At 39.0% G+C, this 15,748-nt stretch overlaps 1 protein-coding gene across 2 annotated transcripts in view; it reads right to left on the bottom strand.

The window, feature by feature from the left end:
* The window catches only part of ZFAND3 (zinc finger AN1-type containing 3), a 138,417-nt gene that overhangs the window by 18,614 nt on the left and 104,055 nt on the right, over positions 1-15,748 (bottom strand). Inside the window, exons 6-7 of one of the 2 annotated variants that reach the window (XM_080342658.1) lie at positions 3,192-3,362; positions 1,531-2,745 (exon numbers count right to left, since the gene is read on the bottom strand). In XM_080342658.1, coding sequence (XP_080198784.1) covers positions 2,708-2,745; positions 3,192-3,362 — 209 coding nt within the window. In that variant the 3' untranslated portion in view covers positions 1,531-2,707. Of the gene's footprint in view, positions 1-1,530; positions 2,746-3,191; positions 3,363-15,748 lie in introns of those variants that run through there. The other variant, XM_080342657.1, reaches the window with a different exon arrangement.

Genomic DNA, 15,748 nt, shown 5'->3' with positions numbered 1-15,748 from the left:
TGTGAATTTCTTGTCAGCAGTTAATAACTTGTACAGAGCGGAAGCAAAATGAAAAGAACTTGAGAGTATACGTGTATGAAAATAAACAAATCTTTCTACATCTGAAAAATGTTGTGTTTGAATCTGAAGAACCCTTATTGGAACTCCTTTCTCAGTAGTGAGTTGTTTTCTTCATGGCAAAGTCCTGCAGCACTGTCAAATCTGTCTAAAATTCCATGTCGTGTCAAGGGAACGAGCTCAGCAGCATCACCTCTCTCTGGACAGGCTTTACAGGAGAGAGCAGGGCCAATACAGCAGAGTCTACCAGAGATCTCCCAATTTGGTGTAAAGCAGCAGCCCTCTCTGTCCCCTTTTACAGAGGTTGTGCCCCACTGCACAAGTCCCAGTTATGCTGGATTAATATTTGCACGTATGTCTATATTAAAACATTGTCCAGTATGTACAGATTTTTTTTTCTACTATGTCTCACTAAAAATCTCACTGGAAGACTCACCAGGACACAGCATCAAAAAAAGGAGATGATTTCCAGTACTTTTAACATTGGGACAAGAAGATGTGTAACAGCGAACAATAAAATTGCTGTTCTGTGGAGTCTTAAAGAGTTAAGTATCAAACAATGTTTTACCTTGACCATTACTTTTGAAGAATATATGTGCTTATTTTACATAATTATATTTTGAACACTTCCAGTTAAACATGCATCATTACCTGTGCTTTGCATTCTGACAAAAAAGATAACCTGATCACACATGGATTTAGAAAATCTTTTAAATGAGAATTTTAACACATTTATCCTGTCCCATTTCCCAACACCCCCCTGCCCCCAGGGTTTTTCATCTGGCTTGTCATTCATGACCTAAAGCAACCTAGTTTTACAGACAGAAGGGCAAAGCCAGTGAGAATGGTTTCTAAGGCAGCTGCTTTAAAAATGCTGATGAGTACTGGTAAAGCGGTTCGGGTGATGCAAAGCTGAAATGACCTGTGTTGCACAGTGGTGGGGTTTCATTTGCTTCTTATTAATATTACTATGACAAGTAAGCCGTGCAGGGTGTGCCTATGTTCACATCACATGAGAGCATTTCATTATAGATAAAGCAGGTCCTGAATTCAGTATTAATGAAACATTATAACCACACAGATAAACCAAAGATCGCTGGTCTTTTCAGCCCTCTTGTAAACATGGAAATAGAATCCTGCCTCCCACTTCTCCCATTAAATGTGTGGAATAGAAATGTTTATTATATATCCTTTAAACTATATAGGATGCAATACAGGAATGTAAATTTTTATTTCCTCACTTATTGTTGAGGAACGCTGAATTTTTTTTTCATATTCATTTTTTATTAACACATTTTATGAACTTTAACCGAAGTATTTCCATAAAGCTGTATATGCAGCAGAAACAATTTAAAGAAGAATTCCTACAACATTTATATTGCAACAATGTTGTTTTATGGAACTACTTCAAGAAAACTTGAGAGGACCCAACTAGATAGGTTTGTCATCCAGTTTGCAATTAAAAAAGGCGGGTCTTATTTTATTATTTTAAAAACATTACTCATCGATGGAAGGACTTTTAAAAAGTTGTTTTCAACTTTGTTGCTTGTACATAGCTCCAATTTTTCAGAATCCAGGAAAGTTTAATGATACAGGATAATAGCTAAGTCATCTTTTCTCCAGTTCTCCCCAAAACTTGTAAAACTCTCTCTTGCTCTCAATATTAGGGAGGATTCTTTTATTTCAGTCAGGTACCTGTGAGCAGCCTCAGTCATTTGATGTGTGACAGCAGCAGAGCAAGAGCAGAAACTCCTGCCTCTACCACGCTGAGCAGAAAGAGCCGTACCAAAACCTGTCATTGATGGTGCTGAATTTCTTCAGTTTGATAAAAATATTACTGGCTACTTCAAAGTATCCAGACACATGATTCCCTTAACAAGAATTTGAACATTACAGCTTTTAATTTTACGTTTGGTGGGTTCAAAGATAACGTATGTTAGTTCTATGTCAGTGCTCCAATATCTGAAACAAGGCCTGTCTCGTGTCCGAAAGAGCACAACAGAACACAAATTCCTAAGGGCTGGAGACAGACAGACGCGGAAGAAAATAACAAAGGATAACATGGAATCTTTGCGGCTTTCTACTGCTTCTCTTCAATTGATATTTGTTATTCAAGATAGAATTAATTAACTAGGTCTTTGCAACGAGCTTAGCCAATCTTTTCTCTCCCCCCTGCTGCTCAGAAGGATGTGCCTTCTATCCAGAAAACATTTTAACAGAATATTCTACATTTCATGGGTGCAATAGGAATTGAACCTATCTTCTATGCAAATCTTTTGGAAATTATTCCCCTGCTGAGACACAATGAAGTAACTAAACAAACTTCTCCAAATGTATCAATACAAGCATGGTCAGAGAGCACAAGCGTAAGCTTTCAATACGTGACTGTATGAAAAAAATAATCAGCAGGTGTAACTACTATGTGCATTATCACTGGGTCTGTTGAGCACATTTAAACCAGTTATGAACACAATTGTTCCACGAAGGAGAGAGAGCATCTCCTCTGGAATCCAATCACATTAATTATTATTTCAGAAAGATTATTTGTATGTAATATGAACCCCCAAACTGGCTGTCAGCATGAGATTTCATCCTCTATTCAATTCGCTTAACAGTGCCATCAGCTTCAGAAAAGCCAGGCTGGATGATTTTAAGTGTATGGTGAACAAGTTTTCCCTCTTGCAAAAGCTGTGAGAATGAAAATATTTCCAGTTAGAGGTTTTTTTAAACTTTTAATAATAAAGTAATTATAAAATGCAGAACTGTAAATGCTGACCTATGTCTCTTTAAGCTCTGTAAAAACCTTGTCATCTTTGCATATTTACCAACGTGCTTTGTGTTTCTTCTTCTGTCAAGTGGGTATGATGCTCTCTGGCCTTACAGGGACTTCTGAATCTAAATTCATTAATATCCAAGATCTCTTGAGACAAGGCAGTACACCAAGGCCAAAGTTTTAAAGGGGAAATTAGACAGGAACTAATTATAACTTTTTGCTATCAGCGGAAACTACAGCTTCTGTTTAAAGTATCTTTGAAAGATAAAAAAATGCAAGTGTTCTCTGTATTTCCAGCTCCGATACGGATCCGAGCGCGGCTGCGTTAGAAAGCCAGACGCTACTGACAGACAGTACTCACCACAGCGACATGATCCCAGTTCCTGCTGTACTAGCTCCAGTTTTGTTTGGCACTGGAAGCATCGGCGTCTACTCTTCTGTTTGGATCGACTGGTTTCTTCAGGCCTGTCATTACTGTCATCCAGTAGCCGTGGCCGTTTCACAGGAGAAGGCTCACTCTCCGACTGTGAATCTGTTGTATTCACAACAAATATTTTAGGAAAATATTAGAACTTCCTTGCTGAGGCATCCCTTTGGGCAGATTGAAGGTATATTGCTTTCAGCTGGGGTCACCACCAAGCTGTGTGATATTTCCCATTCTATTGCATATATGCATTTTCTTAATCAAAATGAGCATCAAGTAAAGGACAAATTCCCTTTGTTCCCTGTAAGAACCCCTCCTGCTGGCAGTACTGAATAGAAAATGAAACAACAGCTTCTTTCCAGCCACAGCTGGGTCATATAGAGATACATGTAGAGTACACACCATCCTAAACAACTGCAGGCTTCACCTGTCATCTTATTTAGTTTCTCCTATGTGCCTCCTTCATCCTCCCTGCACAAACTCACTGAAGCAGCTGCTGATAGAAAACAAGCAAACGTGGGTTCAACCCATTTCCTCCCTGAGAAGGAGGGAGTTTTTTTATGGCACAGCATGTATACTGTGTCTCTGATGACGGAAGGCGGTAGATGAAAGCACCGTACCGTGCTTCCCTCTCTTTCCACATGGATAACAATTTATATGTAAATTAGTGTACACCAACAATACAAATCCAAACAAAATGAGCCCAACCATTAGATGCATGCTGTAAATTCAAAGTACTCAGCCATTTTTAAAGAATTAGTCAGAATACTATTTGTATTAATAACTTTATAAATTTCATCTTAGAAGAAAATAGTGTGTGGAAAACCTTAAGAAGTTCAGGTAGCGTAGTGCCTTTTTTTTTTTTCTTTTTCTTTCTTTTATGTTGACCTGGGCTCTAAAGTAGCACATGAAACGCACATTACTGACTGGAAGGTGGGATGCCCAAGCCTAATTTGTGTGGTATGTCAGAGGCAGAAGGATCTGCTACTCTGAAATCTGAATCAGGTCAGGATACAAAAGACAATTTATCTTCCCAAACCTATGCACAGCAGAATAAGTTCTGTATTTCTTTTTAAAAGAAGTTGCAAATAAATTTAATTCAACCTGTATTCAAAGTAAATTGTTTGTATTAGTGTTGCAAGTAGACTAACAGCTGAAAGCCATTACTGCAGTCAGCATTCCAGTGCAAGATGGTGATCAAGGGGGAAAAAAAAAAGCATTAGTTCAGTTTAGTTCATTTTGAAAGGACATTAATTCAACAAATAACAAGATAACTATATCTTTTTGGCAGGACAGTAGACTATTGAACATGTTTTTACTTTTGCATGGTGTCCTGTGCTTACGGAAAACATGTCTACTCTGTTTTAGTTGCCCTGGATCAGCAAGGAAGAGATAACTGCTGTGGCTAAAACATTGTACATATTCTTGTTATTTCAATGAGCTTATCTGATCCACTGCTTATCAACATCATGACTTTCCTTGACCAAACATCTAATGGAGTCAGAGGAGGAACACCTGCTGGCCTCTGCCTCCAGGTATGCTCCATTAACTTGCCTTGCGTCCTCACATGCGGTATAAACTAACACACTTCCCTTATCTGAGTTTCAGACCCTGTCTCACAGTGTTTTTTCACTTGTTGGACTCCAGTGTTACAGCCATTACAAATACACAGCTTACCTCAGTTGGATCTATTTTATTTCTGTCATGCTGCTCTTAAGATATGATGAAAATGTTCCTGGGTTTTCAATAAGTACAGAGTCCCCACATCTCACATTTAATAGAAAAGTGAGCTGCTTTCTGCACAGTATACAGGTGATAAGTTTTTATTATGCTGCAATAATTTTATCTGATGTGTGCCTCAATACAGGTTTCTTTTTGATCAATGTCATAGATTACAACTTGGACTTTACAAAAAACATCTATTAGGCCTAAGCTAACATTCAGAACATAATGTACTCCACCTCTGAATGCCTGACTGTGCAGAAGCCTTGACGAGGAAAAGAAAGTAAAGTAGTGTGTAATGAATTAATACAGTCATGGAACAATGAGTCTTGTCCTAAATTAAATCTCTGCAGAGGATGATCCCAGAGAAAGATCCCCTGAACAGGCTGACCGAACCTACTCCACAGCAGCGGTCCACGCACAGACACTGGTTTTCAGAGCGTACAAGAGCAGGCTGGCCTTGAACCTTCCCCACGCAGCGGCTGCACCGTAACCTGCCTGACTCGGGGTTCAGCAGAGCCTGTTCCAGCCCAACTCGTTGCCAAAGATGGGGAAATACATGATTTGCAGCTTAGCCATTGCTCAGAGAAACACATACACTGCCGTTTTGAAATAGCTACCTCCCACACATCTTTGCTTCTGGAAATGTAAGCCATCCTGGCACTTCTCAGAAATGAAACTGGCAGTCTGAAGTAAGCCGATGGAAACCATAGCGGTCTGCTTATTATAAAGTCCAATTAAGGGATTCATGTGTATGAGTCAACCAGCGTCTAATCAGTTAATGAAGCCATGTGCCTTGATGAGAAACACATCTACCCCAGGTCAGGCTAGTAATCCTATAATTAAAATATTTAATTATACATATCCTGTTAATTGGTGATGACTAATCAAATATTAACATAAGATGGCTATATACGATAGAAATGAAAAATTAGGTATCTAATTTTTTAAAAATGCATATATTTTTGCCATAAATTAACCAGTGTTAACACTGAGGTAAACTTAGCCTGACTCCCAGGGACAGTGCCAGGTATCTGATCACAAAGGAGCACAAGCTAATACTCATTACAATATGGACCAACAGCTCACATGCTTCTCCTGGGCAAGTACAAGGAGAGAAGAAAAAGCACGGATAAGAAATCAGAACTTTTACATTCAGACCTGCATGCATTTCTTCCAGACCATGGTGCCTTCCAAGATACTGACACAAGCAATACAAGACACAAAATAAGTCTTCCAGCACCTGGAATCTTGCAACATTAAAGTTGGGATAGCAAAAGGAAATTGTCATGCACAGCTTCACTACCTCAACTGCAAAAACAAATACCCTATGAAAAGGGTGAAGTGCTGTAACTCGAGTCAAGACTAAATTCTGCATGTGAACTATTAAACAATCAAAAATGGCTACAGAGAACAGGACTCTTTCAGCCGGTGACTGACTACTAGTAGCTTTCCTTAGGAGAATGATTTGTGCAAAAACAGAAAAACAATAGAGATAAGACATCCCCAAAATTTCCCAAACAGATGGTTCAGCAGAGCAACTGCCATTGACAATTGCCTATCATCATTTTAATTCAGAGTTAAGAAATAAGGATTCTTCTAATCTGTATCTGACGATGGACATTCCTCTAGTTGTGGTGGCTCTATCGAAGTCCAATTTGAAGTGAAAACATGAAATAATTTAGCTGAGCAAGACCGAAACTGGAGGCTTGACTGGAAACAACGAGCAGAGCAGTGCTCTTAAAATCTCTATTATGTCTTGGACATAAACTCACATTTGCTCCTTACTGTCAACTATTCTTGTCTCCATTACTCATGTTCTCCCCTCGAAATCTTCCAACTAAATGGTGTTACAACTGTCAGAGCTGAATCCCACCATCTTCCTCTCACGCCATAGAAGGGTCTGCAGGCTGCAAGCACATGACTTCACTAACATCACAATTTCTTTTTCATGGCATTTTGGGGAAGCTCCAGGCCCAGCAGAGACACGGGCTGAGAAAACGTAACAGGGAAGCAAGAAGGAAGAAAGGAAGAGATGGGAGAGTACTAAGAGGAGCCCTCGACTGCTGCTGCCGGCTTCAAGAATGAGATGAATCTGTTTAATCTCTGGTTTGATGACAGCTTTTGAGGCACTCCTTTTTTTTTTTTTTTCAGAAAGACCCCACCACACTGACAGACTGACATTTCCAATCTCAGCTGCCTCTGCAAACACCAGTAAGAGCAATAGTTAATGAACCCTCAAGCATCACTGCCATCTCCTCTGAAAATATTTTAAAAGGAGCATGAGCTGTTAAAACCTCTGTCCACAAACTTGCACAGTCACAGACTTTAACTACATAGCAGGGATTAACTAAAATTTGAGCAATATCTTGCTGGTTTTTTCCTTCATTATTCCATTTTTAGATGAGGGATTACTTAATTCCCTGGCATGTTGACTATGCATTAGAAATTTCATCTAGAGGAAACTGCCTCTTTACAGATCTTTCCTATCACATTTACCAGAATCATCATTTAAAATCATCTCCTCTGCTTCAAATGAACCTAAAATTAACACAGTTGTTCCAAAACCCATTTGCTTGTTGACTATTAATGCACAGACAGAAATTCAAGATTAACATCTTATAAGCCAAGTTTGACAACCGTGACCACCTCGGTTCCTCCCCGCTGCTGTATAATGCTGTGGAAAACAGTTGTTTTGAATCTCTGGTATTTACACTGAGATGAACATCTCATCCTCTCACGTGATGAAGCCTGCATCTCAAAGCTGCATCAGAAACCAAAGCGCGCACCTTTTTCAAAGCACTCATGCTCATAAGAAATTAATTTCTTCCATGAATTCACCTCAATTTTTCTTAAAACAGTACAGACAGATGTTTCAAAAATTCTTACATAAACTCTTTGGTAACATTTAATGACACAGTCTCTTTTCTAGTATCGCAGTGCCCTTAGCATCACCATTTCACTGATTTATTTTTTCCCCTCCATGGAGTTTAAAAGCAATTGCACTAAAACTCATTGTCCCTGTACAATGTGGAGCAGGAAGACTGCACAGGAATAATCTCTATAGAACTCAGGTCCCATCAGCGGCTTCTGTGCCTCAGGAGGCTGCCTGTTAAATCACTCTGAAGACTATAAAATAACCGCCAGAAGTTGCACTACAGAAGTTATTATTTCTCATCAATTACCAAACCCATTCAACAGTAGCTTTTTCCAGCCCTAGTGAGTAAAAACAACCACAAAACCCCAACAATTTCTTTTAATGTAGCAAAGACCAGATGCTGGCACAGGTTGCCCAATGGGGTTGTGGAGGCTCCATCCTCAGAGGTTCTCAAAAGCTGACTGGACGTGTCCCTGGGTCTGCTCTGGGTCACTCTGAGCAAGGAGGCTGCACCACAGTCTCCAGAGGCCCCTTCCACCCTCAGCCATTCTGTAATTCTGAGATACATGGATGGGGTGGGGGAGAATATATATATATTTTATATACACACACACTAATTCCTTCCTACCTCTGACATTCTTTGTTTCCCTGTATTGTTGGTACTACCATCCATCAAAAAGGAAGTACACTGTACTGCACTGTAACTTAATGAAGCTATTAACTACTGTCTCTAATGAAACGGAAGAGACTCATCTAGTGCCAGTAACCCAGATGAATGAAATTAACATTGAAAATTGTATGACAAATAGTGAACTACATAGGCTACTGCATGCATTTTAGCAATGTTATAATTATAAAAAGTGCGAAAATGCTTATTAACCTTTCTTGTCAATAAATTTCATAATTGCTAAATTAAGTGAAAAGCTAATTAGTTTTCATCTCATATTTTCACTCCTTCACTACACCTGGTTTATAGTTAAATTCTTGCATTACTCCCCCCTACACTCTCTGATGTCAGCATGCCTTTAGTTAATGGAAATGTTCATTTATATCTTAAACTTTTTTACTGATACAACCAATTGATTCAAACAAGTACGTAGTTAAATGTATTCAGGCACCTGTACTGTACAGTTCCTTTGATTATTAACTTAGGGCACTTCAATTAGCTGAAACATTTCCTCAGCCAATGGCCGCCCCTACTGCTGCTGACTGAAAGGACCTTGTTTATTTAGAAAACGAGGTGACTGGGGTTCCTTTCCTGAATCACACCCACGAGCAAAGCCCGGGAACCTCTGGAGCCCACAGCAAGAGATGCGAGTTTGGAGAGAGGGAGGGTTGGACAGTCTCGCTGAGCGCTCGGCCTGGTGCTCGCTGCCCATCTCTTGCTACATGGGCAAACAGCTGAAGAACGTGTTGAAAACCAGCTGCTGGCAGCAAAACCATCCACAGATAGCGCCTGCTACTGTGTGCAGCCACGAGGCTGAATCCCCATCGTCTTGATTCCTGGAGACAATTTCTGCAGTGTAGCAGCTCGTTTGGGTTGTTGTTTTTTTTTTTCTTGATAGCTGACAAAGCATTTCAAGCCTCTCATACATTCAAATTATTATAAAGAACAAACCCTGAAAAGGCCAGAAGAGAGAAAATGCCACAACACTAAACTCCCTAGTACAAAGCCAGAAAAAAAACATTACAGGTGTCAATTTGAACTTATTATTAAATTACATATTTCTGGCAGCATATGGCTACGGTTGGGAGAGGAATAAAGGCAAATTCTAGTCACAGTTAAAGCTGTAGAACAAATGAGATCATATGTGGCCTGAATAATCAGAACAGGATTATTAAGTGAAGGAGTAATGCTACAGACAGCTAAATCTAAGAACAGAAACCCAAGAACAAAGGAAAAAGCCGCACCATGGGAATATACATGATGAAAAAGTTACAAAGGCAAATTGTGAACACCCTGGCCATTCCACAGCACCTGAAGACAACTTACTAGTATTCAAATACGTATATTTACATATATGAATATGTATGTACAAACACATACAAATAAGCTTACACTAGTTCTGATAAAATGGGAAATTCAAAAGCGTTCAGCAATATCACAGTTTTGGTTTTGCTGACTTTAATGAGAACCCTCTTATGCTTTGTCAAATTCTCTAATATTGGATTAACAAGAACACATAATGCTATAAATATTGCATACTCGCTAGCCAGCTCCAGAGTGCATAAATAAGTGGTGCTGCTCTGCTTCAAAATCCTCGTAGGATACTCCAGCTTTGTCCTCATCTATCAGATGGAATACAGTATTCAGGAAGGTAATTCTTCAAACTAATAGCCTAAAACCAGTTCTATATAGAAACTACTTGCTCTGTTATTTTTCATTCATACGTTGAGTTTTTCCTCATCCACCCTTCCCCCCATTGGTGTAATGAGGGTTTTCCAAGGCTAAGACACAGATTCAGAAGAGGAATTGTAAAGAACTGCCGCCTGCTAGCACTGAAAAAATATATATTTTCAATATTTATCTTTCAAAAATCCTATTTATCATTAACTGCAGAACCTCGGTGATGCTGTTAGCAACAGAAATCTTGCCATGAGAGACTATAATTCCAAGGACTGCAGCTGATTAATGTTAAGGAAAAAACCTAAGAGCTCTTGTATTTTGATAAAAATTGTACTGAATGCATTAAGAGCAGGTTCTGTAATGTACAGCTAACCTATCTTCAAAATACACTTGGTTTTGGTTATTTTAAATAAAGCTTAAAAATTAGTTTATATTTTGATTGTGTTACTTTTTGTGGCAATTTTTGTGCGGAAAAAACAACCAGCCCTGGCATAGAGGCCTATTTCTGTATACCTGATTGCTGTCTGGAATACACCAAAAGTCAGGCTGGTTTACTGGGCAGCTCTTACTGTTCTAAAAGGAGATAGTGGGAAGCATCCCCACTAACCTGAACCAAAGACCAGATGTGCACAAAGGGAAAGGTGGGACAGACCAGTGAAACTCAGACGATGCAACAGCACATGTTCCATCTTGTATCTTACAACCAGCTCTTTTACAACCTTCTTTTGCCCTAAGATGTTGGTCTCATTAGTTATTCCTTGCAGTATACGTTACACAAAATAATTTGAAACAGGGAGAGGAAAAAGAGTTAACTTGTTTGCATGACAATTCAGTGAATGTACAAATATTTATAAACTCCTCACTTTCTAGGAAGATACACTTTCCCCTGTGTATGCTCAACAGACTTAGGCATACTTGCAAGAGACTCTAAAATTACTTCCATGTATTTTTAAGGTCTGTATGATAATTAGCATCTAAATGGAAAATAGTGAAAACTTGCACTTAAAAGCTGTCTGACACTCGCTGAAATCACTGGTTAGAATAGAGGCCTTCACCAAGAGGCAGATGAAACATTTGCGCACCAACCCTCACATCAAAAAGAGTAACAGAACAGGATCACAGATTAGCTCCCTGCACGTTACACATATAAATTGCTGTGTGTTTTTAAATATATTTCAGGCCGGTCATTTAATGCTGAACTTGCTAAAAGAAAAGCTCCAGTGCAATAAAATAACAAATTTAAAATTCTTTGTGACATTCTCCATATGGTCTTGCTATCGGGCAAGTACAACTGAAATTAAAGCAAACCCAAAGCTCCCCCAATCCTGTTCCAATAGATGTTTTTAAAAAGTTTTTGGAAGGGGTTGTAGGTGGGAAATGCAAGACATGTAACCTTGATTTCTTTGCCCTTGAAATGCATGGAGATGCAGTTTATTTAAAGTTATGAGCTGCAATTTTGTTAGCTGGGAATGGCTTTCCAGCAGTCGTGGGGTGGATGCTGACAATGGAGGAAGGAATTCAGAGCTGTTGGGAGCCCAATACCAAGTAAGCCTAATGGACGTGTATTCTTTAATAATAACTATGTACCTACTCTCAAAGGTCAGTTAACTGATCACAGAGATCCTGGTAGTTCTTCAAACTAAATATGCCATGAAACCACTAAAAAATATCCAAGGTAAAGTTGTTTCATTTTAATAAAAATATACATAAGGAATAAAATACTTACTCTTCTGTTTCAATAACAAATCCTTTGTCATGAATCCCTAAGACTTTAATACAAAGATGTGGTCATATCTGAATTTTAAAAGATAATGATCTTAAAAAAAAATACAGTTTTCTATTTGGCAAGAATTTCACCAGCCAGACTGAAAACCACCCACCAGATCATAAAGAAAAACTGGTGAGAAAGCCACAAAGGCAGCAGCATACATTTTTTCAGGAGAGTATCTTATTTACTGAAGCACACTGTGCTTATCCTGCTCATGGCCACTGAGAAACCTGGTGCAGAGACCCTTATCCCAGCTCTTTGCTTGGCATTGACCATCCCAACTCTCCCACGTTTCCAAGAGTCTCTCCTGGCCCTTCTCTGCAATGCTTGAGGCACTGAAGGACCGCCTGGACTTCTACAGCCCACCTGCCTCAGCTCAGTGCTATTGAACTTAGACTAAATACTTGTAATCACTCAGATCGTATTTGTTTTCTATTAGTGGCACTGAAAAAATTAGGTTGGAAGGGATTTCTGGGGGTCACCTAGTCCAGCCTCCAGCTTGCTGCAGAGTAAACATCAAAGCTGGATGAGGTTCCTCGGGGCCTGGTCCAGTCCATGTTCAAAAATTTTCAAGGACTAGGATTTCGTAGCCTCTGTGGGTACCTGTTGCAGTGCCAACTAGAGGGGAAAAATCTCATCCCTTGCTCTTCCTAACACAGCTAATCCAGACACAGCATTTACTATTCTGTCAGCTGGTACTACCTTTGACATTCAAAATAATTTTCCTACTGGCTTACAATTCAATATGAATTCCTCTCGAGAGATAATCCTGCCCTCTTGACTTAAGCACATTTTCCTCAAAGTTGTTCTACTTTGAATGTGGTCTTTTTCATAACAAGATTTAGGATATGGAAATGAAAACAGATGAAAAATTTTAATCACGAGCAGCAAAAAGCAATAAAGACAAGCAAAAGCTGAGGAACGGACTTACAAATAATGAAAAAAGTCTTAAGCAGGTTATTTGGTGAAGTACGAATGGAAATGGAAGGTTCAAGGGCATATCTGAACAGCACAAAGTATAAAAGAAGATGAATTTGGGTGATTTAAGAGGATAAATAAAGGTAGGAGGAATAAGAGTTTTAAGTACCTGGAGGACATTCTCTATTAGGATGCTGGACTTGAAAACTTAAGACTGTGAATGAACTGCCAGCCTGGTACCGATCTGGGATAGCTGGGAGTATTATAAGGCACACAGAGCTGTGTGTCTCAGCACCCGCTGGAAGGTTACACAGGCCAGGAGTCCCTTATGCCCCATTCACATATATACTTTGATTTTTATTTTTAAAAAATTCTGTTGTACTGGGGTTTTTTTTCTCCTCACAAGGAAGAAAAAGCTTGTTTCTCATAACCTATGCACCCCTGTATAACCAAAATCTACTTAAATTGGAGCACATTTCTGTCACTCACACCAACACACACTGAATCCCACTTTCTGCACAAGGAAGCAAACCCCAAAGCAAGCACTGATAACCACCCAAGGGGAAAGCAGCAATCCTCTGGGTCTGAGGTCTTCCTCTTGTCTTTAGAAAGGACTCATTAGTAACACAGAGATCATATACGGCTGCCTTATATGCTCTTAAAAACTAATCTGAGTCAGTACAGTTTTGAGGAGTACAATGCTACTATGCTACAACGTGCAATACTACAATACTAAAGGGGAAACATTAATAAGCATGTAAATTATCATATTAATCTGTTTAGACTATTCCATAAGAAACAGAACAAAATTACTGTTAAGGCCAGCAATCCTTCCATGAATTACTTCAATGGATTGATTAGAAAAAGGAGTTATTCCTAAGTAGGAATTACTAGTGTGTTTTATAAACATCTTCAAAACATTGTCTGTAATATTTCTCATTCATCTACAGAGCATGTGAGATAGGGCTTCCGCAGGCACATTACACTTTTTGTCCTTTTGGCCACTTCAACACTGTAGCTTCCTCACTTTATGAGCAATGCAAAGGAATGGAACACCTGGAAACCCGTAAGTGTGAGAGTTAATTTAATTTCAAAGAAATACTGACTGTGAAAAGGATGAGTTTCCAATCATCTCCCCTCAGTGTACTTTAACACAGGGAGATGTAAGTATTCCTGCCTCAATACAGTAAGACGATAGAAAAATAATCTATTTATTTTATCCTGGCTGTACTGAATAGACAAGGACAGGAGTCACTGTTTTCACCTGCTGTCATGCTGCTGCTCACCTTTTCATTTCTGAATGTTGTATTTTTCCACTACTCAGAAGAAAATCCTCTTCAGAAGAAAACAGCATGAGGGATTAATGTACGAACTATGAAGATACTTGCAAAACCTCTCTTTAGATTAAAGCAAGTACAGGCTAAATTTCAAGGCATTTTTTTTCATTATGGTTTAGTAAAGAGATGATTTAGATGTCTAGTACAGAAATGTGCTAGACTGCGAGAGAGAAAAGATCAAGAAAGACTTTTTTGTGAACATTACCAATTACGATGTGTTAACAAGCTCTTAAAAACCTTCCCGGGAAGAGCTGAAGTTTTTATAACTCAGAGGCAAAGATCAGCACAGCTACAGATGACTTTTAACAAACTTTTTGATACATTGAGCCCAAATCCCTCTCTTTGGATTCTCCAACCACAATGGTTATAAAATACTTAGTCTAAAATGCATGGGATTCATTTTGTGTAAAAGATAGTTCAGGTGACCATATCCACTATTTGTAATGAATGAGGGTGATTTTGTAAAGTTGAACAAGGTGATAGTGAAAATAAATCCTACAAATGCAGCAAGTCCTTAAATTTGTTTGTAGGTATTACTATTAAGATCCTTACCATTAGGAGGATTTTAATCTACAATAATCATAACACTTTGAGAAGGCTCTTAGAGAACCAGTACTGGCAACTAATATAAAGTATATGCACAAAAAAGCAAGCTTGAGTAGATGTGCTCAAGCTCCTCTGAGCAGGAGAGGAAACCAATCTGTCCATCCAGATAGATATGGAAGCACAGAACAGATAATACAACACATCACAGAAATAGGCAATAAGATGAGATAGTAAAAACGCATCAACATACATCATCTGATCATGGTACAGTGTCATCTCCCAGCCTCTATTAGCTCTTGCTGCATCAGTGCAAGTCCCAGACACTTTATCCTGTTTATAATTGCTGATGAGCAGCAATAAGGCCTCCATGCCTCAGCTCCTGTCCGTTCCACTTCAGCGCCCACCTATTAGGTTATAACTTTTATTTACAGCCTTGCTTGATGCGCGGCTCTATAAGTACAGCTGGAAACTGAGCAGAGGGAAAAAATAAAAAAGAGTGTCCCTAATGGGCACTATTACTGCCAGGGCTGGGTGATTTATTATGCTGCTCGAAGGCTGTTCTATCATCACTTTCCTGTCGGTGAGAGAGCTCCAAGAAGGTTGGATTTCTAACACAATGCCCTCCAGAAGTCAAACACTAAAGAACAACTTAAACGTCCCTTGGAAACCAATGAAAAACATACCTCAAAGTTCTTTTAAGGTTACAAACCCCCTTCAATAACGTTTTGTATATTTTTTGCTCAGGAGCTTAGCACTTGGGAGCAATTAGAAAAAAACAAACCAACAAAATCTAACTAGTGGTGTACCATGTCTTTTTGTCCTCACTCAATATAAAGTCTGATAAAAAATGATCATACAAAAGTAACGGTTTATTGGTTTTGGCTCTGGCTGAAAGTCTATGTACTTCTATTTCCACAACCTGCCCCTTCCATAACTCCTAATATTCTGTCTTCTTGATTGTACGGGTTCAGTCTTGAA

This window comes from Nesoenas mayeri, assembly GCF_963082525.1.
Source record: "Nesoenas mayeri genome assembly, chromosome: 3".
Taxonomy (NCBI): Eukaryota; Metazoa; Chordata; class Aves; order Columbiformes; family Columbidae; genus Nesoenas; species Nesoenas mayeri.
Note: the sequence above shows the minus strand (reverse complement) of the source record. Positions and strands in the feature narration are given on the sequence as shown.